Source organism: Anopheles gambiae, chromosome X (assembly GCF_943734735.2).
Source record: "Anopheles gambiae chromosome X, idAnoGambNW_F1_1, whole genome shotgun sequence".
Classification (NCBI taxonomy): domain Eukaryota; kingdom Metazoa; phylum Arthropoda; class Insecta; order Diptera; family Culicidae; genus Anopheles; species Anopheles gambiae.
Window position 1 is genome coordinate 1,038,706 of NC_064600.1, and position 22,790 is coordinate 1,061,495.

At 54.3% G+C, this 22,790-nt stretch overlaps 2 protein-coding genes across 2 annotated transcripts; one reads left to right on the top strand and one right to left on the bottom strand.

Annotated features, from left to right (window-relative positions):
• The first annotated feature begins 1,149 nt into the window (after window positions 1–1,149).
• Window positions 1,150–15,228, top strand: LOC1272209 (protein unc-13 homolog B). The gene is made up of 25 exons (XM_061649327.1): window positions 1,150–1,641; window positions 2,446–6,159; window positions 6,220–6,552; window positions 6,620–6,774; window positions 8,203–8,240; window positions 8,343–8,430; window positions 9,543–9,617; window positions 9,706–9,857; window positions 9,926–9,993; window positions 10,073–10,205; window positions 10,290–10,538; window positions 10,628–10,952; window positions 11,032–11,304; window positions 11,386–11,544; window positions 11,617–11,742; window positions 11,824–11,991; window positions 12,083–12,364; window positions 12,528–12,749; window positions 12,901–13,067; window positions 13,150–13,438; window positions 13,506–13,652; window positions 13,719–13,932; window positions 14,013–14,111; window positions 14,181–14,343; window positions 14,448–15,228. The coding sequence occupies exons 2-25, from the start codon at window positions 2,898–2,900 to the stop codon at window positions 14,608–14,610; spliced, it is 7,350 nt and encodes a 2,449-aa protein (XP_061505311.1). The 5' UTR covers window positions 1,150–1,641; window positions 2,446–2,897; the 3' UTR covers window positions 14,611–15,228.
• A 6-nt stretch (window positions 15,229–15,234) lies between these two features.
• On the bottom strand, window positions 15,235–21,877 carry LOC5666784 (uncharacterized). The gene is made up of 5 exons (XM_061649343.1): window positions 21,029–21,877; window positions 18,553–19,192; window positions 18,124–18,475; window positions 17,916–18,012; window positions 15,235–17,493 (listed from the first exon to the last, which is right to left on the bottom strand). Exons 2-5 carry the CDS (start codon window positions 19,160–19,162, stop codon window positions 15,580–15,582), a joined length of 2,973 nt encoding a protein of 990 aa, XP_061505327.1. The 5' UTR covers window positions 19,163–19,192; window positions 21,029–21,877; the 3' UTR covers window positions 15,235–15,579.
• Window positions 21,878–22,790: the final 913 nt, after the last annotated feature.

Here is a 22,790-nt window from a genome sequence, read left to right on the forward strand (position 1 = left end):
TGCGGGAGAGTCGGTTGAAATGCTCGCGCGACCCATTGCAACGGCAATTGCAAACCGCCCCCTCCACCACCCTGTTCAATCTGTCAAAAAAAAAACCTCCCACAGATGGGTTGGGAACGGCGGGAGTATGCGCGGATCGTATCGCTTTAGTTGTAAAATAAATGTGGTCTCCTTTTTGCGGGCTATTTTTAGGACTTCTTCACACCGCGCGAACTCCACCACGCACAGAGCCTGCCTGCTGTGTGCGCGTGTGGCTGTGTCTGTGTGGGAGTAACAGGAACGTTGCAGGACGGTGCAGAGACACACATATTTACGCTGTTTTAAAAGCCCTCCCTCCGCGTGCCCTCAGCTCCCCGGGAACTCCCCATTTGGAAGCACGAGAGCACGAGCCACCGTTGCGCTGCTACATCGCTTCTACGTGACCTGTTGCGATGTGTTTGCGCTTGCGTTGAAAAAATTGATTTTCCCCTCCGCGGCAGGTTGGACCGGAGAGGCCCATTGCTCTGGCCGTCCTCCTCCCTCCCCCCCACCCCCACCTCTGCCACCGTGTTCCGCAGTCGCACAGAGTCTGGCAAGAAGTTCCGAGAACATTGGGTGTTCTGGTTGCTCGTGAGAAGAAGAAGAAGAAGAAGAAGTAGAAAAAAGGGACAGTTTCTTCACGCACGGGATCGGTGCGGGACGCCCTGCCCAGTTTTATTTGCAGTTGCTGTCTCGCAGAAGGTGTCTCGAAGGTTACCGTTGTGTTGTTTGGTGGGGCTGAGATTGACATCTCTTAAAGCCTGACTGGGCCTGAGAGCTTGCATTGCTAGAACTTCTCTTTCGTGTGGCTGCCCTCATTCCAGCAGATTCGTGGCGTCGCCAGGAAACGACGCGGATCTGTCAGTGCGTGGTACACGTGAAGCGGGAGGCGTACAATAGGGCCCGCACTCCTACGCCACGCCGAGGAGCAGCACGGAGCTGCTGGCGTGAAACGGAGCTGTCTGCACAAACGCTCTCGAGCGGCACTCCTCGTGTGGTTTCGCAACCTGTTCCGCTCTGGGACCGTAGTCGATATTTCGCCTCGAGTTGGTTGGTAAGAGCGGAAGAATGCAGCCAAGTGAAAAAAAAAACCCTCCGTCATGGCCGTCGATAGCTCTTCCCCACACAGAGCACGGTGTGGAGTGGCAAAAAAAAAAAAAACAGGACGGCAGGCATAAATTAAATGTCAGACAAATTGAGTGTGCGTATAGAGCGGGAGGTACACAGAGCGAGAGAGCGAGCGCGAGCGTGAGAGCGTTACGGATAAATCATGCGAATGGCACGCCACTCTCACGGCCGCCATATTGCACGATAACGGTGAGATAACGCGCGCGCGGCCACAACCGAACCGAAGAGCGATTCGGTGGCGCACTCGGGACCCCGAGAGTTGTTCGATCAGCAGCAGCCGCAGCCGGAGCGCGCGCCGGACGACTTCCTGCAACGCCCGAAACCATTCCCCGGTCGGGCCCGTCGGTAGCCGCTGCCGAGCGGCCAGAAACGCTTCAGTTGCCGAGGGTGGTGGGCCCTCCTGCCTGTTTTGTTTTCTCGCCCCGTGTTGTGTGTGGTAGCGCCTCGTCAAGTCCCTTTTTGCAGCAAGTGCTAAATCAGCTAGCCCCGAGCGAGGTTAATATTGGTGGTAGTGGTGGTAGTGATGGCGGTGTTCGACATCGATTGCTGCACGACCCGCAATTGATTGCAGGGGCCAACACGCGTGCTTACTTTTTATTTTGTTGTTGAGAAGCATTTCCAGCGTGGAGGAGCTGAAGCGAACGCTTCACGAACGTTTGTGCGGTGGCGCTGCTGCTGCTGGTACTACTGCTACTGCTGTACAGCAAAGTACATCTCTACCTGTGTGTGGTGGTCTGTGGTGCGACAAAAATCGTGTGTAAACCTTTCCTTTTTTCCTCAGCAGGTTAGTCTGTGCGCTTTTGTGTTCCGCTTCTGTGTCGTCCACGGTGGTTTTTAGCGCAGCAGAAGGCACACAGTACTCCCCCCCCTCTCTCCTATAGTCGCACCACTGCGGCAGCAGTAGCAGCAGCACCAGCAGCAGACTCGATGAGCGCGTGAGGTGAATGAATTTGTTTTGAATTATTCAATCCTGCCACACAGGCCGCCGAAAAGAGCAAGCAAGCGACGAATAGCGGGGAGAAAGGGGAAAAAAAAGCACGACAAGGACACTCGGCAGTTCGTTGCTGTGCGTGTCTGTCTCGTGTGCGTGTGTGCGCCCCCTGTCGGGATGCTTGCTGTGTCCTACATTTCGCTGCTTGGTAGTGTGCGGGCAAGCGGCAGTGTGGTGTGTGCGTCGTCCATCAATTCAGCGCTCCTATCAAATCGCCACTAGCCCCGAAGAGACGAGACAGGTTGTAGCTCGATTGCTGATATCATTCCTTCTATTTCCTTCCCCCACCCCCCTCTTCCGCCCTCCAGCAGAGAGTGTGTGTGTGTGGTCAACTATCAAATCGCTGTCCGGAAAGGCGTCCACTCACCCGCACCCACGCACAACAAGAAGAACCTCAAGCTCACCATCTCCCCAAAAAGAATAAAAAAAGAAACCCCCGTCCAGCGAATAGTGTAGCGTCCCACTGCCGCTGTGCGTCTGTGTGAGTATGTGTGTCCCGTGGGTGTGGGCGTCCGCGTGCGCCTGTGTGCGTGCCGTGCAGGTGTAGTGAAGCGTGAGTGTGCGTGCAGGTGTGTGTGTGCGCGAAAACGAAGCATGTGACTGCTGGGCCCAAAACGGAACGCTTCTCCCGTTTTTTCGAGCCCCACGCTTAACTCTGTGTGAGTGTGTGTCTCTGTGTCTGTGTGTAACAGTTGTCTCGAGCGCACAAAAGCTCCTCTCTCCTTTCCTCCATCGCCCCGCCCCGCAACAAGTTCTCGCGATGGACGAGAACGAGGTGATGGCCGCGTTCCTGTGGAGCAAGCAGTCGCAGGAGATGTACAGCAACCAGGGGCTGAAGGACCTGCACCACCTGCACCAGGACTTTATCATCAACGACTACACCGACAAGATAGCGACCAACATCGACCTGCTCGACACGGAGCTCAAGTTTGCCTGGGCGGCGCTGAACCTGTTGAACGAGGAGTACACCAAGATGTCGGAGAAGGTGTTCAAGCTGCAGTCGCTCAACATCTCGCAGCAGCGGATAGTGCAGAACCTGCAGTTTATGGAGGAGAACCGGAAGGCGTACCTCGACATGATACCGGACTACGCGAAGCATCACGAGTTTTCGCTGCAGGAGCAGTCGCGGCTGCGGAAGGATCTGGAGTACCGGGATCGGATCAACGAGGCGCTCATTAACAGCGGCATGATACCGCTGCAGGAGGAGCGGGAAGAGTTTCTGCACCATCAGCAGCAGCTGCAGCTGCAGCACCAGCACCAGCACCAGCAGCACCAGCAGCAGCTCTTCCACCATCAGCTGCAGAGCTCGGCTCAGATGTACCACGCGAGTGCGCAGCTCCAGGCAGGCAGGCACGGGCTGTACGAAGGTATGCAGCTGCTCGATCAACACCTGCAGCAGCAGCAGCAGCAGCAGCAGCAGCACCAACAACAGCAGCACCAGCAACAGCAGCAGGTTCAGCTGCAGTTTGAAAACGATTTTCTCATCCTGCAGCGCAATCTAGCCAATGTGCCGCCGGAAGTGTTGAAGGTGGAGCACGGGCAGGGCATACTGCAGCCGCATCTGGAGCCGGCCGCCGCCCCGTTACCTTCTGGCAGTGCGGCCGCCGCCCCCCATCCGCCGTTGCCGCGCATGTCGACCAATCCGTTCCTGTCGGCGGGCGAGGCAGACCGGGGCCTGCTGCGCAACATCGAGCCGGCGGACAGTGCGGCCATCATCGAGGAGCAGCTGCGCACCTCCTTCCTGAACCACGCGAAGCAGATCGAGCTCGAGTTCGGCACGCCCAAGTCGAAGCAGTACACGGCGGAGCGGATCGAGAAGATGCAGAGCGAGGAGGTGCGGGAGCTCATCAACAAGATCATGAGCGAGGAGGACGTGGCGTCGCTCAGCAGCGAGGAGATGGACCGGGTGCGCTGCTTCATGGCGAAGAACTGCACCGAGCTGATGGACGTGTTCGACGACGACCTGCAGGTGGTCTACCCGGTCAAGTCGGCCGAGCTGCTGATGGCGCGGGGCAAGCAGGCCGTCGCCGCCGCCGCCGCCACCGCCGCCGCCACCGCCGCCGGTCCGAGTCCGCGCAAGGAGCTGGCCAAGTATCTGTCGGACGGGCTGGCCACGCTAACGAAGGACGATCTGCTGACGGTGGAGAATGGGACGATAACGATACAGGACAGTGCGTCGGAGAACGATTTCCGGCTGAATCTGAGCACGGACGCGAGCCGACTGCCCGAGCACGGTGCCTCACCGAAGAAGCTGAGCGAGTTCTCGCCCTTCGGCCTGCAGGCGACTGCTGCCGCGGCCACCATCTTGGGGACGGACGCCGTGTACGACGGCTTTCGGGAGGTGCGGGCCTTGGAGGCAGAGCAGCGCATGGAGGCCGCTTCAAAGGCCGAAGAGAAGCTGGAGTACAGTGCGGGGGGCGCAGCAACCCGGGAAGCGGACGCGGTGGACGTGCCGAAAACGACCATTCCGCCCACGTTCGCCTGCTCCAACCTGGTGGGCCTGACCAGCGGCAAGCCTCTGTTCGCGGGAAGCCTGCGGCCGAACATCACGGAAGCGCTCGAGATGACGTCTTGCGTCACTGCCTCAAGCGTCCTCGCGCCGCAACACGCCCACGGCGTCGAAACGGTCGATGTTCGCCAGGCCGGGCCAGGCATCTGTGCGGAGGGCGTCACGCTGCCCCCGCGCAAGGCTAGCGTAGTGGACGCCGCGTGCCTGGTGTCGGCACCGGCCAAGACCACTGCCGTCACCGAGGCGACCGACACGGCCGCCATCCTCCAGGCCATCATCAGCCGCCGGTCGAGCGTGGCAGAACCGTCCACCAGTCCGCCCACGTTTCAGCCGCTGCCCGGCCAGACCTCCATTACCGACTCGCCCGAGATGCAGGCCATCTACGACAGCCTGTCGCGCAAGTCGAGCCTGCCGACGCTCAGCGATACCAACTTCTTCCCCTCGCTGGACATTACCGACTCGGGCTTTGCCGATACGAGCGACAGCCTGGCGCTGTTCGCGCAGCTGCCGCTCACCGTGCCCGGCACGGAGGCACCGATCAGCCTGCCGGACTTCTCCACCATGTCCGCGATCTCGAACATGCCGGACAGCTCGGACTGCTCCTCCTTTCTGCACATGTCGATGAACTCGTCCGGCATTAGCGAGGCGTCGGACGGGATGGGCGGCTTCGCCAGCCATCCCGTGCCGATCGCGGCCGGCGAGCAGCTGCAGCACTGCAAGGACGCGCTGGTCATCACGTCCACCACGCTGGTGACGACCACCTCCACCACGACGGTGGGCAAACTGCCCGCCCTGCCACCGATCGGCCCCACCACCACCACGATGGCCGCCCTGGCCGAGGGCAAACCGATAGTGGAGGCGACGGGACTGGCACTGCCAGCGCTGGTCGCATCCACGGTGACGGGCACGACCGTCGTTACCAGCACCATCGTCACTGCCAACGGGACGGCGACCGTGCATGGGCCGGCCAGTGCGGTAGTCACCATGCCGCCCACTACCGCAGATGCAACGAAGAGTGTGAAGCCGCCACCGACCACAACCGGCACGCCCTTTGTGAAGCCAGCAGCTGCAGTACCCGCGAGTGGGGCGGTCCAACCGCAACCCACCGGCCAACCGACAGCCAGTCAGCAGAGCAAGGTACCGCTGGTAGGCGCACTGCTGCCCTCGAAGCAACCAGCTGCCCCGGCGGCTCAACCACCGCCACAACCACCGACCGAGCAGAAGGGTGCGGCCGGGGGCGGCTTCTTCCAGTCGACCACCGTCAACATCGGCAGCTTCTTCAACAAGGTCAACAAGAACCTGGTGCATCAGGAAAGCACGGACAGCATCATCGGCGCCAAGTCCAAGTCCTTCTTTGCCTCGATGAAGAGCTCCTTCAGCATCGACTCGTCCAAGGCGTCCGTGGATGAGGGGGACGGGCAGCAGGTGGCCAGCGGCCAGCCACCTGCCGGCCAGCTGGACGTCGCGCAGCAGCAGCAGACGTCGGCAGATCTGTCCCCGCTCGCTGCCAAAGGTGAGTATGACGGTCGGCTTGACTACTGCGCCTTAACGACAGGTTGTCTTCTGCCCGCAGGTGGTACGACACCTTCTGCCGAGGGTTCGCTGCACGAGCAGCACACTCCCTCGTCGCTGTCGGGCGAGCAGCAGTCGTCGCCGCCGCGCGACACCTCCTCCTTCGAGGGTCAGCTCGACCCGAGCCCGGTCGGTACGCAGCAGAGCCCGCTGGCGGAGTACGACCCGGAGGACCAGTACCAGGCGTACGACCAGCAGGACCCGGGCAGTGCCACCGACAGCCAGCATCAGCCGGGCGACGGCCAGCTGGACCGCGAGCTCGACCCGAACGGTAACGGGGCAGCGCCGGCGGCCCAGCGTCGCCAGAGCTTGTTTCGCGCCCAAGGTAGTGAAGGTAAGGATGTGCGGCAGGTACAGCTGTACAACTATCTGGCCCGCGGTAACCCGTACCTCTTCCGCAGATGGCGAGGGCGGCAGCAAATGGAAGCTGCTGAAGACGCTCAAGGAGAAGCGTATCGAGGAGAAACAGAAAGTGGTCGAAGTCGGTGAGTCCTTCGACGACGAGCCCGGTCTGTTCAAAAAGGTGGACGTAAGTGGCAAGACCGAGGAGCCCGAGGTAAATGACACCTGCGCTGCGGCAACTGCTTTCGGTGGGCTGATGCGTTTCACTATGCTAAGACAGAACAGAACAGAAAAACAGAAACCATCTAGCAAACGTTAAACTACCAGAAGCCAGAAGAGAAAAGATGGAAAAAGATAACAAAAAAAAAGAAGAACATGCAAAAACAAACAAACAAACAAAAAAAAGATGAAAATCACACACACACACACACATGCCAAAAAAAAAAGCCAAACAAAACAAAAAACGAGAAAACAACCCAATTGGTAGTACGACCAGGCGCCGCCCGTTTTGATTTGATTTGTGTTCCCAATTTGTGTTTCACCTCATCACCTCTCTAGTGCGGTTCATCAACCACACCTTCCGTCACTTCTTCTTCTTCTTCTTCTTCTACTACACTTCTACTTCCTTCATGTGTGTGTGTGTGCGTTTTCGGTTCCCATTTGGGAGGGGAGCCACCCCTACTTCCGCGCTCATCACTTTGCCGTGTATATTGTGTGCTGGTGTGACCTATCTATCTATCTATTCTATCTATCTGTATTACAACTACCGTACGTTACGATGCAAACACATAAAACCTGCCCCGCATAACCTCTCTATTGCTGTACCCGTGTGTGCGTATGTGTGTTTGTGTGTGTTTGTGTGCGTGTGTATATACAAGGGAGGAGCGTATATTGTTTTATGTTTCGTTTACGTGTATCTCTCTGTATCTGTATTATACACTTTTGTTTCGGAATCAGTTTCGGAAAGGTCTGTAGAGGTAAGAATAGTACACACTGTTAAAACTAACCCAAACAAAAAAAAAAAAACAAATCAAACCAAAAAACAAAAACAAACAAAAAATACAAGTTGCATCTCTCCCTTTAGCTAGTGACCAGACCACCCGCGCTGGTTCCATTACTTTTTTGCCGTAGTGCGTGTTTATAACAAAAAAAAAACCATTTAAGAATTAAGTCTCATCATCCCCGTAAGCGCCTTTTTGCGCACTTTGTGTATTATTGTTATTATTATTTTCTGTTTTATCTACGTTTTTACGTTTCATTCTGTGTTTCAATGGTTTCGTTCGTTTTTCTTCGTTCATCAACATATTTTTGCGTTGTGCGAAACCTCTCTGTCTCTCTCTCTCTCTCTCTCTCTCTCTCAATCAGTCTCAGTCGTACATTTCTTGTGTTCTTAACTCTGAGTTGCGAAGGCAACCTTTTGCAAGCCAGGACACGGTAGTTGTTTGTTGATATCTCGCCTTTAACAGTAGTGATATTCGAATCGGTTTCTGCTTTTGACCTGTGCGCGCGCGCGCGCCTATCGTGCGAAACCTTTTGCCACCTGCGTGTGGATGCGCCATCCGTTGTGGGTTGCGTGCGTTACTAATGCGTTCTCTTTTCCTCGTCCCTTCGAACCGGCAACGCTCGTGCTCTCGCCCGGCAGAAGCGAAATGGGACGGTCGACAGTGGACGGAACAATGGGTAAGTACGGGGGGACCGGCACGGATGGCGACATGAGCCTACCTCTGCACTGCACTAACTCTACATGGTCGTGGCTTTGGTGGTGTATTTGTGCTCTTGCAGGCTTGGTGACAACACGTTCTACAGCAACATCGACAGCATGCCCGACATTCGACCAAGGAGGAAGTCCATACCGCTTGTGTCGGAGCTGGTACGTATCGGGCATCTCACAAACCGGCCTCATTCCCGGTGTAATCCTCTCGTCGTACCCTTTGAACTGGTGTTAAAATCAGCATCTTTTTCGTTCGGTGACAGCAGTTGGAAATGGTAGTACGAGACACATTGGGCGACAGGAGTGCCTCAAGATCAGAGAAGTCTTATTTAGGGTTTTCAGTAGGCTTCCAGCAGTTCAAGATCTTAACGTGGATGTCAACAAGAGTCTCAAAACTCAGCATACTCAATCTGTACGCCAAGTACACTCATACCGTTTCCAACTGCTGCACTGCCAAGTATTTTAATCTAACCAAAAACCAGAGTAATCCTAAAATGTGCATATCGGCATATCGTTTCTTATTTCTTTCTATGGTACCTCCTCCAAAAACAAACAAATCTTCCCGGCTGCCTCTCCGTACTCTATATATCTCTATATGTATCCCGTCTCTGTGTACCCTCTATCACTCTTTCTGTCCGTCTCGAATGTGCGGCATTGTTGAACATCCAACAATAATCATTGAAACAAAAACCAAAAACCAAAAACTAAAAACTACTGCTCGCCTTATCGTGATTTCCGTCGTAAACTACTTGTAAACCTAACCTCAACATGATTTTGAAACGCTCTCCTCAACAGGTCCTCAAAGTAAGTGTATTTTAAAAACGCGTGTTTTTATTTTATTTATTTTATTGCTTACGTTCCCTCACTTTAGCGTTAGTGCACCCGTCCGGTGCATTCGTTTCTTTTCCCCACCCGTTTAGAATGGTTGTGTTAGTAAATGTACCAGTTTTGGGGTTGTTTGCTTTACGTTCATTTCCTGTTGTGTTGTTTAGGTTTTTTTGTTTGCCAATTTGATTGCTTTGGGGCGCGGGTGTTCGGGGTTTTGTTTGTGCCTTAGTTTCTTAGCTCCAGTAACTGTTGGTTTTATGATCTCGCAGTGAAGTTAGTGCAACACAACCCTCACACTGTTACCGTTTCTTCTGCACGACCGTTTACCAGCCAGAGCTGGCAACCTAGTTTGCTGCTCCGCAAGACGCGTTTGATCGTATCGCTCGGTGGGTTTTAACTTTCTGCTTTTCCATTCTTTCTTGTGACGCGCAATGTGTGCGTAGACCATGGCTGCCACGAAACGGAATGCTGGACTGACCTCGGCCGTACCGCGAGCGACCCTAAACGATGAGGAGCTGGTAAGTGCTGCCGACCTGAGCACAGGCCCTAAGCCACCTCTAGCGGGAATATGTACTGATACCTTGTATTGCCCGCATTGTATTGCAGAAAATGCACGTATACAAGAAGGCGCTGCAGGCGTTGATCTATCCCATCTCGTCGACCACACCCCACAACTTCGTCCTGTGGACGGCCACCTCCCCGACCTACTGCTACGAGTGCGAGGGGCTGCTCTGGGGTATTGCGCGACAGGGCGTCAGGTGAGTTTGCAACGGCAGCACAGGTTCAAAGCGCATCCCACTAACGCCTCACGCCGTCGCTATTCCAGGTGTACGGAGTGTGCTGTCAAGTGTCACGAAAAGTGCAAGGACTTGCTGAACGCAGACTGTCTTCAGAGTAAGTATGGGGCACGGGTTGTGTGATGCTGTCTGTTGCCCATTTCCGCACGGTACAAGCCTGCTTCTGCTCCTTCCAGTGTGCTTTGCCGGTGCTTCCGAAAAGAGCTCCAAACACGGGGCCGAGGATAAGGCGAACTCGGTGATAGCGGCCATGAAGGAGCGCATGAAGCAGCGCGAACGCGACCGGCCAGAAATATTCGAGCTGATCAGGTAAGAGTGTGCACGAGCCGAAACGGAGCAGAGTGGCCGGTTGAGATCAGTGCATTGAACGCACGCGTACACCTGGTTCTGCAGGAAAGTGTTTGCGGTGGAGGAGAAGAGCCACGCCGGCCACATGAAGGCGGTGAAGCAGAGCGTGCTGGACGGTACGAGCAAGTGGTCGGCCAAGATCGCCATCACCGTCATCTGTGCGCAGGGTCTGATTGCGAAGGACAAGAGCGGCACCAGCGATCCGTACGTGACGGTGCAGGTAAGTAAGGTGAAGAAGCGCACCCGCACGATGCCGCAGGAGCTGAACCCGGTGTGGAACGAAAAGTTCAACTTGTAAGTACCCGATGCCCCAGGGGAGCAGTTGTGCTTGGTCGCTCCTTTTGCCAGGTGACTCACCGCTTCCTCGCTCTGTCTTCGTGCAGCGAGTGCCACAACTCGTCCGATCGCATCAAGGTACGCGTGTGGGACGAGGACAACGATCTGAAATCAAAACTGCGCCAGAAGCTGACGCGAGAGTCGGACGACTTTCTGGGACAGACAATCATTGAAGTGCGAACGCTGTCGGGCGAGATGGACGTTTGGTACAATCTGGAGAAGCGTACTGACAAATCAGCCGTGTCCGGGGCGATCCGCTTGCATATTTCCGTAGAGATCAAAGGCGAGGAAAAGGTAGCGCCGTACCACGTCCAGTACACCTGCCTGCACGAGAACGTGTTTCACTACTTGTGCGAGGAGGCGCTGGGAGCGGTAAGTTGTTGTGCTGGTTGTGCTTTTCCGAAAAATTCATCAGCTCTCATGGCCAATTTCGACCCCTCTCCCTCTGCAGGTGAATCTTCCCCAGACCAAGGGTGACGACGGGTGGAAGATTTACTTCGACGAAACGCCCGAAGAGATCGTGGACGAGTTCGCGATGCGCTATGGCATCGAGAACATCTACCAAGCCATGACCCACTTTCATTGCCTATCTACGAAGTACCTGTGCGCTGGCGTCCCGGCTGTTATGAGTACACTATTAGCTAATATAAACGCTTACTATGCACACACTACGGCTTCGAGCGCGGTATCGGCCAGCGATCGCTTTGCGGCAAGCAATTTTGGTGTAAGTTTGGTGATGCGAACTTCAACCTTCAGGATTTGATGTTAAACCTTGTGGCTGGGTTTATTTTTTGTGTCGTTGCAGAAAGAAAAGTTCGTTAAGCTACTGGACCAGCTGCACAACTCGTTACGAATCGACTTGTCCATGTATAGAAATAACTTCCCCGCTTCCAGTCAGGAGAAGCTGATGGATCTAAAATCTACCGTAGATTTGTTAACCAGTATTACCTTTTTCCGTATGAAAGTAAGTATCTGTTCCGGGTTGGATACAGCAGGTCGTTGGCTTCATCGCGCTAACTGACGTGGTCTCCCGCAGGTTCAAGAGTTATCCAGCCCACCTAGAGCGAGCACAGTGGTGAAGGATTGTGTTAAGGCTTGTCTGCGATCAACCTACCAATTTTTGTTCGAAAATTGTTACGAGCTATATAATCGAGAGTTTCAGGTAGGCGAACGGTTTGCGAAGGGAGACAGCCGCAAGGCATCTGATTTCTCCTAATTGATTTCATTTTTGCTTTCTAATCAGGTTGATCCGAACGAAGCGAAGCGTGAAGGCGAAGACCACGGACCAAAACTAGAGAATGTTGATTTCTGGCACAAGCTAATAGCTTTAATTGTATCAGTTATCGAGGAAGATAAAAATAGTTATAGTGCTGTACTTAATCAATTCCCGCAAGAGCTTAACATCGGGCAGGTACGGCTTGGGGCTTGGGGCACGTGCGGGCGCTCAACGCACCTGGATGTTATGACAGCGCCACATGCATAACATTTTGGAATCATTGCAGGTGTCTGCGGCGACCATGTGGAGCCTGTTCGCCGTCGATATGAAGTACGCGCTCGAGGAGCACGAGCAGCACCGGCTGTGCAAGTCGTCCGCGTACATGAACCTGCACTTCAAGGTGAAGTGGCTGTACACGAACTACGTGAAGGAGGTGCCCCCGTACAAGGGCGCGGTGCCGGAGTATCCCGCCTGGTTCGAGCCGTTCGTGATGCAGTGGCTGAACGAGAACGATGACGTATCGCTGGAGTACCTGCACGGCGCGTTCAAGCGGGACAAGAAAGACGGGGTACATTGCAGCAGCAATACCGGGGGAGGGAGGGATACAATTGCCATTTCTGGGGGGGGGGGCTGGGGAGATATCAGTGGGCTCGGACCCTTCCGCTGTCGACGCCACGCTGTTTTTGACCGCCCGCTGTGTTTCTTTTTCTGTCGTTTGTTTTTACTTCCAGTTCCAAAAAAGTAGTGAGCATGCTCTCTTCTCAAACTCGGTCGTCGATGTCTTTACGCAGCTAACACAGTGCTTCGATGTGGTAAGCAAACTCGACTGTCCCGATCCAGAAATCTGGAAGCGTTACATGCGACGTTTTGCTAAGACCATTGTTAAAGTACTGCTTGCGTATGTTGATATCGTAAAGTCGGAGTTCCCCGATATAATGCATGAGGAGCGAACAGTAAGCCACACACATTTTTCTACTCTCTCTCTCTCTTTGTTTGTCTACCGTGACCGTGACCCCCACTGATGGGGTTGTCGGTTCGGTACACAACCCTGCCACTACTGATACTGATTCCGATGCTTTTTTTTCACGAACTCCGTACGTGCAGGCGTGCATTCTTATGAACAACATCCAGCAACTGCGGGTGCAGCTGGAGAAGATGTTCGAGTCGATGGGCGGCGATAAGCTGGAAGAGGATGCGGCCAACATTCTCAAAGAACTGCAGCAGAACCTGAACACGGCCCTGGACGACCTGGCGACACAGTTCGCAAAGAGGTACATGTGCGAGTGTGCCTTGGCTTGGCAAGCTAGTGCCTCATTCTCGATCCTCTTTCGATTCTTTTTGCGCGCGGTTTAGCTTGGAGCCTAGAATTACTGGCAGCGTGCGGGAGCTGGGCGATCTGCTGCAGCAGGTGAAGCAGCAGAGCTCCCTGTTCCATGCGCCACCGGCCGACGATGCCAACCTGATCGCGATCGAGGCGGACGAGGTGCTGCGACCGCTGATGGACCTGCTGGACGGTTCGCTCTCAATGTACGCCCAGTCCTGCGAGAAGACCGTTTTGAAAAGACTGCTGAAGGAGCTGTGGAAGATAGTGATCCGAACGCTGGAGAAAACGATCGTGCTTCCACCGATGACGGATCGAACGGTGAGTTCCATCAACCCTGTGTTTTACCCATTGCGAATCCTGAACGTGGCTTCTCTCCCACTCTCAGATGGTGTTCAAGCATCTCACCGACAATGCCAAAAATCTGGCAGCGAATGCGAAAATCGAGGACATGTCCCGACTCATCAAGAACCACATGTCCGGCAAGCAGGATGCCAAGAACGTGCTCAGCGGGGTGATGGACATCTCCAAGGAGGTAAGTTGTGTGCGGAGATACGAGCGCTAGCGTAACGCTTCTGACCGTCACACTCGTCTCCCGCAGATGGAGAAGAACCTATCGCCCAAGCAGTGCGCCGTGCTGGAAGTTGCACTCGGCACGATCCAGCAGTACTTCCACGCCGGCGGCAATGGGCTGAAGATGCCGTTCCTGGAGAAGTCGCCGGAGCTGCAGAGTTTGAAGTACGCGCTCAGCCTGTACACGCAGACCACGGACACGCTTATCAAATCGTTCGTCTCCGGGCAAGGTGCTTCGGAAGGTAACTGCGGCTGGATGCGGGTGACGTAGATAACCGTCCTCATAACCCGATCACTTCTCTTTCTCTCTCACACCAAACAGAAGGGGTTAGTCACGATGATGCTTCCGTCGGTGAGGTGTCCATTCAGATAGACGTCTCGTCGAACCCGGAGAACGGAGAGCAGAAAATATCCGTCAAGGGTAAGCATAGCAACACGCTCGCGCTCTTCACCACGCTCCGTTGCGAACCATCTTCTCCCTCTTCCACAGTGATCGCTGCCAACGATCTCAAATGGACCGTCCCGTCCGGCATGTTCCGGCCATTCATCGAGGTCAATCTGATCGGACCGCATCTGAACGATAGGAAACGAAAGTTCGCGACCAAATCGAAATCGAACAACTGGTCGCCGAAGTACAATGACACCTTCCATTTGTACGTAGCGAATGTCTGGCAAAACTGCCAACTCACATGAGCTAAAGCACATGAGAGCAAACTGTGACATTCGTTTTTCTTTGTCCTTCCCTTTCTCTCTGCAGCATTATTGGCAACGAGGAGCAGCTGGAATTTTTCGAACTGCACATATGCGTGAAGGATTACTGCTTCGCCCGGGAGGATCGGCTGGTTGGTGTAGCAATACTAAAGCTGAAAGATGTCGTTGATCAGGTATACTATTGGGTGATATATTTAATTTGTGTGTGAATGTGTGTGTGAGATGCGTATGAGTCCCGAAGAATGAATGAGGATGGATGTTGGAAAAATGCAAGAAGAACTATTCGACAACTTCTGGAGAAGGATCCTAGTAGAGCGTCAAGAGAAGCTGCGTACGGAATTAACGGAAAGTAGACAACGATGGGTAATGTATGCAAGTAGAACTGTTTGAAGGAAGATGTGAGCAGAGCTTCAGGAAACAGAGAAGACTGGATCAACTTGCAAGAGGACAACGATGGGTTAATATGTAGAAGTGCAACTATTCGACAACATCTGGAGGAAGACACAAGCTGAGCTGCGGAAAGCAAAGCAGACTGGATCAACTCGCAAGAGGACATCGATGGGTAATGTGCACAGGAAGAGCTTTTCTACAATGTGTCGAGCAAGACATGAGCTCAGCTTCAGCGTAGAGAGCAGAGTGGATCAACCGATCAAGGACAACGGATGATAATGGTAATGTATACATAGTTTTCTATTTCTAGAGCCTGATGGAGCCTGCTATTTTTTCGAAAGATGCAACCATACTGCGACCAACTAACCCGAAGTGATATCGAGACAGTATCCTATCGTATATAAAGCTGTAACAATAAACAACAAGACACAAGCAAATCCATGTTTGATTTTTGATTGAATGCGATGACGCATTTTTGATTTTTGTTTATTTCTGCTTTCTGTTCGTCACCTTGCGTGGAACCTTGGAAGCATTAACATCTACACTCGGAATACAGAGATTACACGGTGCCAAGGTTAAAGTAAGTATGTATTAAATATGGAGGGAGAGGAGCGGTAGGAGCTGGTGGCGATTCTTTGTGTACGTGTGTTTCGAAAAAAAAAGGGTAAGCCGGAAGAGCAAGACGTTGATGACCGGTCCAGCGTATGGGAGCTGTTGGTATACGACCCCCCCCCCCTCCTTCCCGCTCCCTCCCTTCCACCCTCCCCGCACAAAAGGGGGTTTGGAATTTACATGGCCTCATTCTTGATCACCTTGCCAGCGTCCTTCATCGGACACTTCTGGTCGGTGCCGCTGTCGTAGTCGCGCGTCCAGAACTGCCGTATCTCCTGGCGCCGGTTCTTCATCAGACACTTGTACTCGGAGATGCGCATCTTCTTGCCGTCGATGATGCAGGTGCGCTTGGGCCGCGGCCGGTACCGGTAGTCCGGATGCTTCTCCATGTGCTGCTTGGACAGCTTCGCCTGCTCCTCGTAGTACGGCTGCTTCTCCAGGTTCGTCATCGCCTTCCACCGGGCGCCCAGTATCTTGGAGATGTTGGAGTTGTGCATGTCCGGGCAGGCCTTCAGTATCTTGCGCCGCTCGTCCTTCGCCCACACCATGAACGCGTTCATCGGCCGCTTGATGTGGTTCTTCTCCGTGCTGGACGAGCGGCTCCGGCCGGTGCCGAGGTCCGGTCCGAGATCCAGGCCGCCGAGCGACAGGCCCTTGTCCTTCTTGCCACTACCGCCCCCGCCTCCGCCGCCACCACCACCACCACCGGCACCGCCACCACCTCCACCACCACCACCGCCGCCGCCGGCAGCTCCCCCACTAACGGCGGCCATCGTTTGCTGGCGCTGGATCAGATGGCGGTTCATGTTGTCGAGCATCGCGTTGCTGTTGAACGGTGACAGTCCCGGCCCGCCCGGTCCACCGTCGGCCGCCTTGATGAAGAACTGCTGCGCCAGCGGGTACGGCGACTCGCCGAGCCCCCCGAGCCCCCCGCCCTGCTTGCTGTCGTCCGGGCTGCCATGGTGCGGGCTCGGCGACTGGTGGTACAGGTTCAGCTTGGCGTGCTTGTGCAGCCCGTCCGGGCTGGGGCCGGGATAGTCGAACAGGTGGTTCGGGTCGAGCTCGAGCCGGTCGCGCTTCGACTTGAGGAAGTACTTGTCCGACTCCTTCTCCAGCAGCGCAACGGCCGTCGGTGGCAGCAGCCCGACCTTGTCCGACATCAGCTCCAGCCGGTGGTTCAGCTCGTCCGTATCGCAGCCCGCAAACAACCCGGCCGGTCCAAATGGACCTCCGCCACCTCCGCCACCCCCACCACCACCACCTCCACTACTCCCGGGAAGCATCCCGGGGAGCTTCGACCCGTTGCTCAGCTCCAGCGTGCCGGGCGCAAGCGGACTGTCCCTCGACGGTTTCCGCTTGGACAGATTGATCGGTGCGTCCGGCTCCTTCGCGTATCTTTGGTTTTCCTCCTCCTTCGCCTTCTCGTACTCGTCGTACAGGGTGAGGGCGGGCCCGCCCGCCGTGCCGGTGCAGTTCAGCGGCGGCCCCGCCAGCATCGGTTGCTTCGACAGCATCATCTGCTCCGGGTCGGCCTCCGGCGGCATCAGGTGCGGCCGCTTGCGTGGATTGCGCCTCATATTGCCACCCCCTCCTCCGCTGCTGCCCGGAGCGCCAGCACCGCCACTGCTGCTGCCGCCCGCCGGCTGGTAGACGCCGGCGCCCGCATGCTGCCCGACAAGCTGCCCGCCGCCGCCGCCGCCCAGCTCGACCCCGCCCGACATCTTGCAGGCGATCGACTGGAACACGTTCTGGTACCGGCGTATGCAGTTGTCCGGCTCGGTCGCCAGCTCGCCCGGCCCGGCTATATCACAGTCGATCACGGTGGTGCTGGTGCCGCCGGCCGAGGTGCTGCGGTTCGGCGACCCTAGCCCGCTCGCGGCCGTGGGCGTCGCGGGGGGCAGGGAGGCGGTGGAGGACGCCGCCGGCGACATCCCGTTGCCGCCCGGGACGAGCCGGGCCGGCGGCTCGCAGGGCAGGCCGGACGAGGAGGTGCTGCTGCTGCCGGCAGCTGTCCCGCTTCCGCCGCTCAGCAGCGATTGCTCGAGGTTGCTCTTGGAATTGTTGTTCTGCTTGTAGCGGCGGTTCTCGCCCTGCGGAAAAAAGTTGTCAAAAGAAAGAGGATGGGGGGGGGGGGGGGCAAGGAGAAGTAGGGGGGGTGGGGGGATTGTGTGGAGTAGCCAAGTTCCATGGAGGAGGGAGAGAAATGGAAATAGTTATTGAAATAGAGCACGGAATGATATTAGTAACCCTCACGCGAGAGTGTGTGTGAGAGACATATGCGGAGTTAGTACATTCGAGCATCGCGGAAAACATAGAGGACTCGCAGGCCATTTTTCGTCAGTGAGATAAAATGCCGGAATATGGAGAGAGAAAAAAAGCATTCGGTTAGAGCAGACGACGCTAGAGCTAGGGCAAGATAGTATCACTTGTGTGAGGTTAGCTTCACTGTTCACCAAACAGGTTAGTCGACCCCGTTAAGGCCGATGCTAGTAGCGAGTATAAGGTAGCTTACAAATTCTGCCTTCAGCAGCATCTCGCGCCATATCGTGAAGTACATGATCAGTCGGTTGATGTTCTTCTCCTTCTCGTAGAGCGACTCCTTGAAGCTTCTGTTTTTTGAGGGTGCGGGGAGTCGTATGGAAAGAAACAAACAAACCCAGGGAAGCCTCTGTTAGCACACTGCCCAGGATGGTGGCACATTGTTTACTCCCAAAACGCACCTTTTGATAAGCTTGATGTTGTTCTGCGTGTTCTGGGAGCTGCAGTTCCGGTTCGGCGACGGCTCCTCCGCAGTCCCGTGGTGCGGCTGGCTGTGATTGTGCAACAGCGTGCTCGGTATCTCGTTCGGGAAGTCGAGCAGGCTCAGGTTCAGCCGCATCAGGTAGATCTCGCTCATGCTGAGCTGCAGATTGGTGATGCGCTCGTCCAGCCGCGACCGGAACGACTCCAGATTGTTCTTCTCGGCGTACTGGTTGTTCAGCTGCGGCACTGCCGGCTGCTCGACCGGCGGTGACATGTGTGCCGGCAAGTCCTCGCCCTGACAGTTCGATGCACCACCGTAGTTGTTCTTGTCTGGAATTGTGGCCGAGCGTCACAAGTTAGGGTCACGGACACCCAAAAATCCCCCCCCCCCCCAAAAAAACCCTTACCATTAACGTTGTTGTTCAAGCTGTCAAAGTTGTCGACGATCGACTTCAGGTGGTTCAGGATCATGTTGTTGATCTTGCGCGGCGCACTGGGGACGCCCGGGGGCAGCTTCGGGGCGGGTGCCGCCGCGCCAGCCACCGCCGCCACCGACGACGGCGACACCGGGGACGGTGGTGTCGCCTCCTGACGCTGGTGGTGATGGTGGTGGTGGTTATGGTGGTGGTGATGGTGATTCCCACTGTTCGAGATGTTCAAGCCGTCCAGGTTCATCGTGAGCTGGAAGTTGTCCGTCTTGTTGAGCGCCGGATCCGAACCCTTCAGGATGTAGCTCGCCACGTTCAGGAACGGCAGGTTGTAGTGGAAGTCGTGCTCGATCGGCAGCAGATGCTCGTCGGGCCGCGGGCCGAGCAGATCGTCGTGCTTGAGATACTTCGGATCGGCGCTCATCTTCTGCATCGCGAGGAAGTTCGCGTCGAACGTGCAGTTCAGCTCCTTCACCGGGGACGACTTCAGGAACTCCTCATTCTTCAGCGAGATCTTCTTGAAGTTGTTCTTCTCGATCGTCACCGCATTCGACAGCTTGTTCGGGGGCGATTTCCGTTTGGACGACATCGGAGAACCCGCGGACCGTGCGGACGGGCACTGCAGTGGTCGCCGTGGTCGTCCGTGGGTGGCATGCAGTTTGGGTCGGGTTGGATGATGCGGTGCGCGCAAAAAGTAGACAAGGGGTGTGTGTGTGTGTGTAAGGTAATGGTTCGCTGTTCGCTATTGCCCACGGCATACCGACCCATGGTGAGTAGGTCTGTGTGAGTCTGATATGGATAAGTTCGAGCTTAACGCTACTGATTAGTCGCAGAAGATTGATAGTATCACATGCCGTGTCTTTTTTCTTTTCTTTTGCTTTGTTGTTTTATTAGATATCACTGCCGTTGGAAATGGACGCGGAGGACGTTCAACCGGGGAAGAAATGCCTAAGAAATGTGTTACACATAGTTGGTTTCGTAAAAAGACATCGCTTGGCTTTCGCATCCAACACCCGGAAGAGCATTCAGAATTTAGTGTCCGCAAATCATAAGAACAATTTCTTTCCGAGCACATTAAGATCCGACATAATGGCAAACAAAAAGATATGAACAAAAACAAAAAAAAAATCAATACAACGCACCAACACAACGAAACCCGTTCACATACTGTACACAGCGCATGTTGAACGAGTTTGTTTGTGGGTGTGAAATAGAAAGAGAGCCAGAGATAGATAAATACATATAGAGAGAGAGAAAGCGAGAGAGAGAGAGAGAGAAAGTATTGATTATTTGCGCAGCTTGTTCCACCCACGCGGAAGAACAAATGTACCAAAAGGGTGGGTGCCCTTGCTCTGCGAACAAGACACATTTAGCACACACAACAACAACAACAACAAAAAAAGTAGCATTCAAAGACATTGAGCAATTGTTTTCGGATGTTAGTAAATATAGCGCTAATGAAAATTACAATATAGCCGTACAATGATACCAAAACAAACTGGACGAGAGATTGATAGCATTCGCACGCATCGAGCCATTTGCCGTTTGACGCCAAAGTGTGAGAGTGAGAGTGAGAGAGAGAGATAGAGATTGATGTATCACTTGCTTTTAATTCAAAACTAACACAGAGTGGGGTTTGCGTTTCAGTGTTGAGTGACTCAACGTTGTATTGCATCTTTGTATTCTTCTTCTTCCTCCACTTCCTCTTCCCTTCCATCGTCACGCACATCGCGGCACTTTCATCCGGTCGCCTTTCATCCCAACTAGCCCACACGCACCATTCACTTTGAGAAAATAGCTACCTACCCCCCCCCCCCCCACCCACGCCCGCCCTAAACCGGAAAATGCCCTTCCCCCCACCCCCGCTTTCCCCACACAATTCACTCACCACTGGCACATCACTGTTTGCACACTTGCACCGAACTGCTTGCACCGAACTGACCGCCAACGGCGGATCCGCATTTCGCCGCGGCACTTGGAACAACAACACAAACAGCCGACGCGCGGCCACACACGCGCTTGCAATAGTTGAACAAAATAAGCCTGCCACCGAGTCGCAGCTGCCTACCGCCGGTCAAGCGGGGGAAGGGGCTCGGTGTTGGGAACGCTTTGCCCCATCCTCCAGCTCAGGGCTCGGATCGAAACGCCGGAAAATTTGGTTTTTGTAGCATCGAGGTTTAGAAAGGGGAAAAAAATGGAGTTTGTGCATGTGGGAGACGAGAAAGGCGGGAAGGTGAAAAAAGGTGTATCTTGTGAGGGGGGGGGGGGGGGGGGAAGGGAAAGGAAAAATGGACGCGAAAGAATGGGGGATGCTGCGCATCTCGTGGGGATGGAAGAGAGAGAGAGAGAGAGCGTGGAGTGCAAACGAGTGCGAAGGAGAGAGATTGGGGTGTGGGTGTGAAGATGAGAGAGAGAGAGAGGGGGAATAACGGGGAGAAGAAACAAAACAAAGCACCTGTGTTTGTGTGGTTTTGGTGGTTGCTGGGGGGGGGGGGGTGGTGGTTGGAGAAATGTTTCACTCGCGCGAACGGGCGGCAGGGAAGAGAGAACACAAGAACCGATCGTGTGTGTAATTGTTGCGAGGGACGCGCGCACTTCGAGAGGGGCTGGGGGGGGGGGGGGGGTGATCACACAAAAGAGGCTGGCTGGGTTGGGTGGGTGGGTGGTCCTGGTCGTCGTCCTCCTCCCGCGTCGTTGTGTGTGGCTGAAGGAAGAAAAACCTTTTTTGCCCCGCGCCGACGGAGGTGGGCTGCTGAATAAGAGCTGCTCTTCTTGCTTCTTCAGTGCCTCCCGCTACTTCCACTTCGCCGTGTGTGTGTGTGTGGTCGCGCCCGAGATCAATCGTATTACGAAAGGCAGGGAGGGAACGGGAACAAGCGCGCGCACGCGAGAGAGAGCGAGAGAGCGAGAGAGCGCGTCTTCTTTTGTGTAAATCTTTTTTTTTTTTGCACTAACGGGGCGCGGATCGAAAACACGCACGAAAACGCAAACGCACTACCCACTGCCCGAAATCGCCACGCGACACACGCGAAACACTGCCCAGGCTGCCCACTGCTGCTGTGCGTGTGTAGCCGTTGTTGTCGTTCGTTTGACAAACAAAACGCAACACAATAGTCACGAAATGCCCTTTTCTGCTTTCTTTCTTTTTTCGCTCCGATACTGCTGCTGCTGCTGCTGCTGTCTTCACTGTGCTGCTCAGCAGGTTTCTGCTTCCTCCGTCTGTCTGTCGGGATGCTGAGAGGGTTTTCGCTGCCACACGCGCAATAGCACCACCACCGACAAACAGTGAAAGGGACGGATGGTCGGTCCGCCCCGTCGGATGCTGCACACGCATACAGGCGCGCATGCCCAGCGACGCTTCGGGGGTACGGTGCCGGGTCGAGGTGTTGACCGGAACGCGGCCCGGACATTAGGGCAATGCTGCTGCCTGTGTGCGATTTATTAATTTTAACCTTTTCATAATGAGGACCGAGAAGAAGCCGTAGTTTTCAACCAAATAAACAACGCTTTTGCCTGTAATTTTGCTTCACGTGGTGCATTTTAGCCACAATGTTATAACTGCTTTAACCCAATTCCAGGCAACCGGCTACCCGGGTAGCCAAATCGATTTTGATTGCTCATTTCTCTGATTCTAGGAATCCGATTGACTTGAAATTTGGAATATGTGTGTAATCCACAGCCATCTTTTACTGGAATTTTTCGTAGAATTTTTTGAGTATAATTAACCTGTTTTTTAGAATTAAATTTTTCATTACCCCTATTCCAGGCAACCGGGCTGCACGGGTAGCCAGCAACTTTGGAAGCTTATAACTTTTGAATGCGTAATCCAATATTGATGCAATATTCTGATGAAAATTAAACAAACTAATGCAGTTTCTATAACTGTGCATAGATTGGTTCAACTCGCTACCGTTTTTTAGTTATAGCTTTTCAAAGTTGACAGGATTTTTTTGAAAATAATTACAAAATGTGAAAAATATTTTTTTCAGTACTTTACAACATTTTCACAGCAAAATGGCTCCAAAAGCTTTGAGAACTGTATGTTACACGTATTGTATACATTTTTCAGAATTTTTCTATGAGCCATAAAAAAGATAAAGGAGTTTTGATTTGAATAAAAACCGTTACATTATGACCCTTGCTGGTAGAAAGACACCAACATCTAATAAACTTCACACTAATAGTTTTATTTCAGTGTCTTCACAATATATAATCAA

Coding starts and splice junctions, on each gene's coding strand:
- LOC1272209 (XM_061649327.1), top strand. CDS start 2,898: ATGGACGAGAACGAGGTGATGGCCGCGTTCCTGTGGAGCAAGCAGTCG. Junction 9,858..9,925: donor ATTGCGCGACAGGGCGTCAG/GTGAGTTTGCAA, acceptor TCGCTATTCCAG/GTGTACGGAGTGTGCTGTCA. Junction 11,545..11,616: donor TTACCTTTTTCCGTATGAAA/GTAAGTATCTGT, acceptor GGTCTCCCGCAG/GTTCAAGAGTTATCCAGCCC.
- LOC5666784 (XM_061649343.1), bottom strand. CDS start 19,162: ATGTCGTCCAAACGGAAATCGCCCCCGAACAAGCTGTCGAATGCGGTG. Junction 18,013..18,123: donor AACATCAAGCTTATCAAAAG/GTGCGTTTTGGG, acceptor CTCAAAAAACAG/AAGCTTCAAGGAGTCGCTCT. Junction 17,494..17,915: donor TGCTGCTGAAGGCAGAATTT/GTAAGCTACCTT, acceptor TTTTTTCCGCAG/GGCGAGAACCGCCGCTACAA.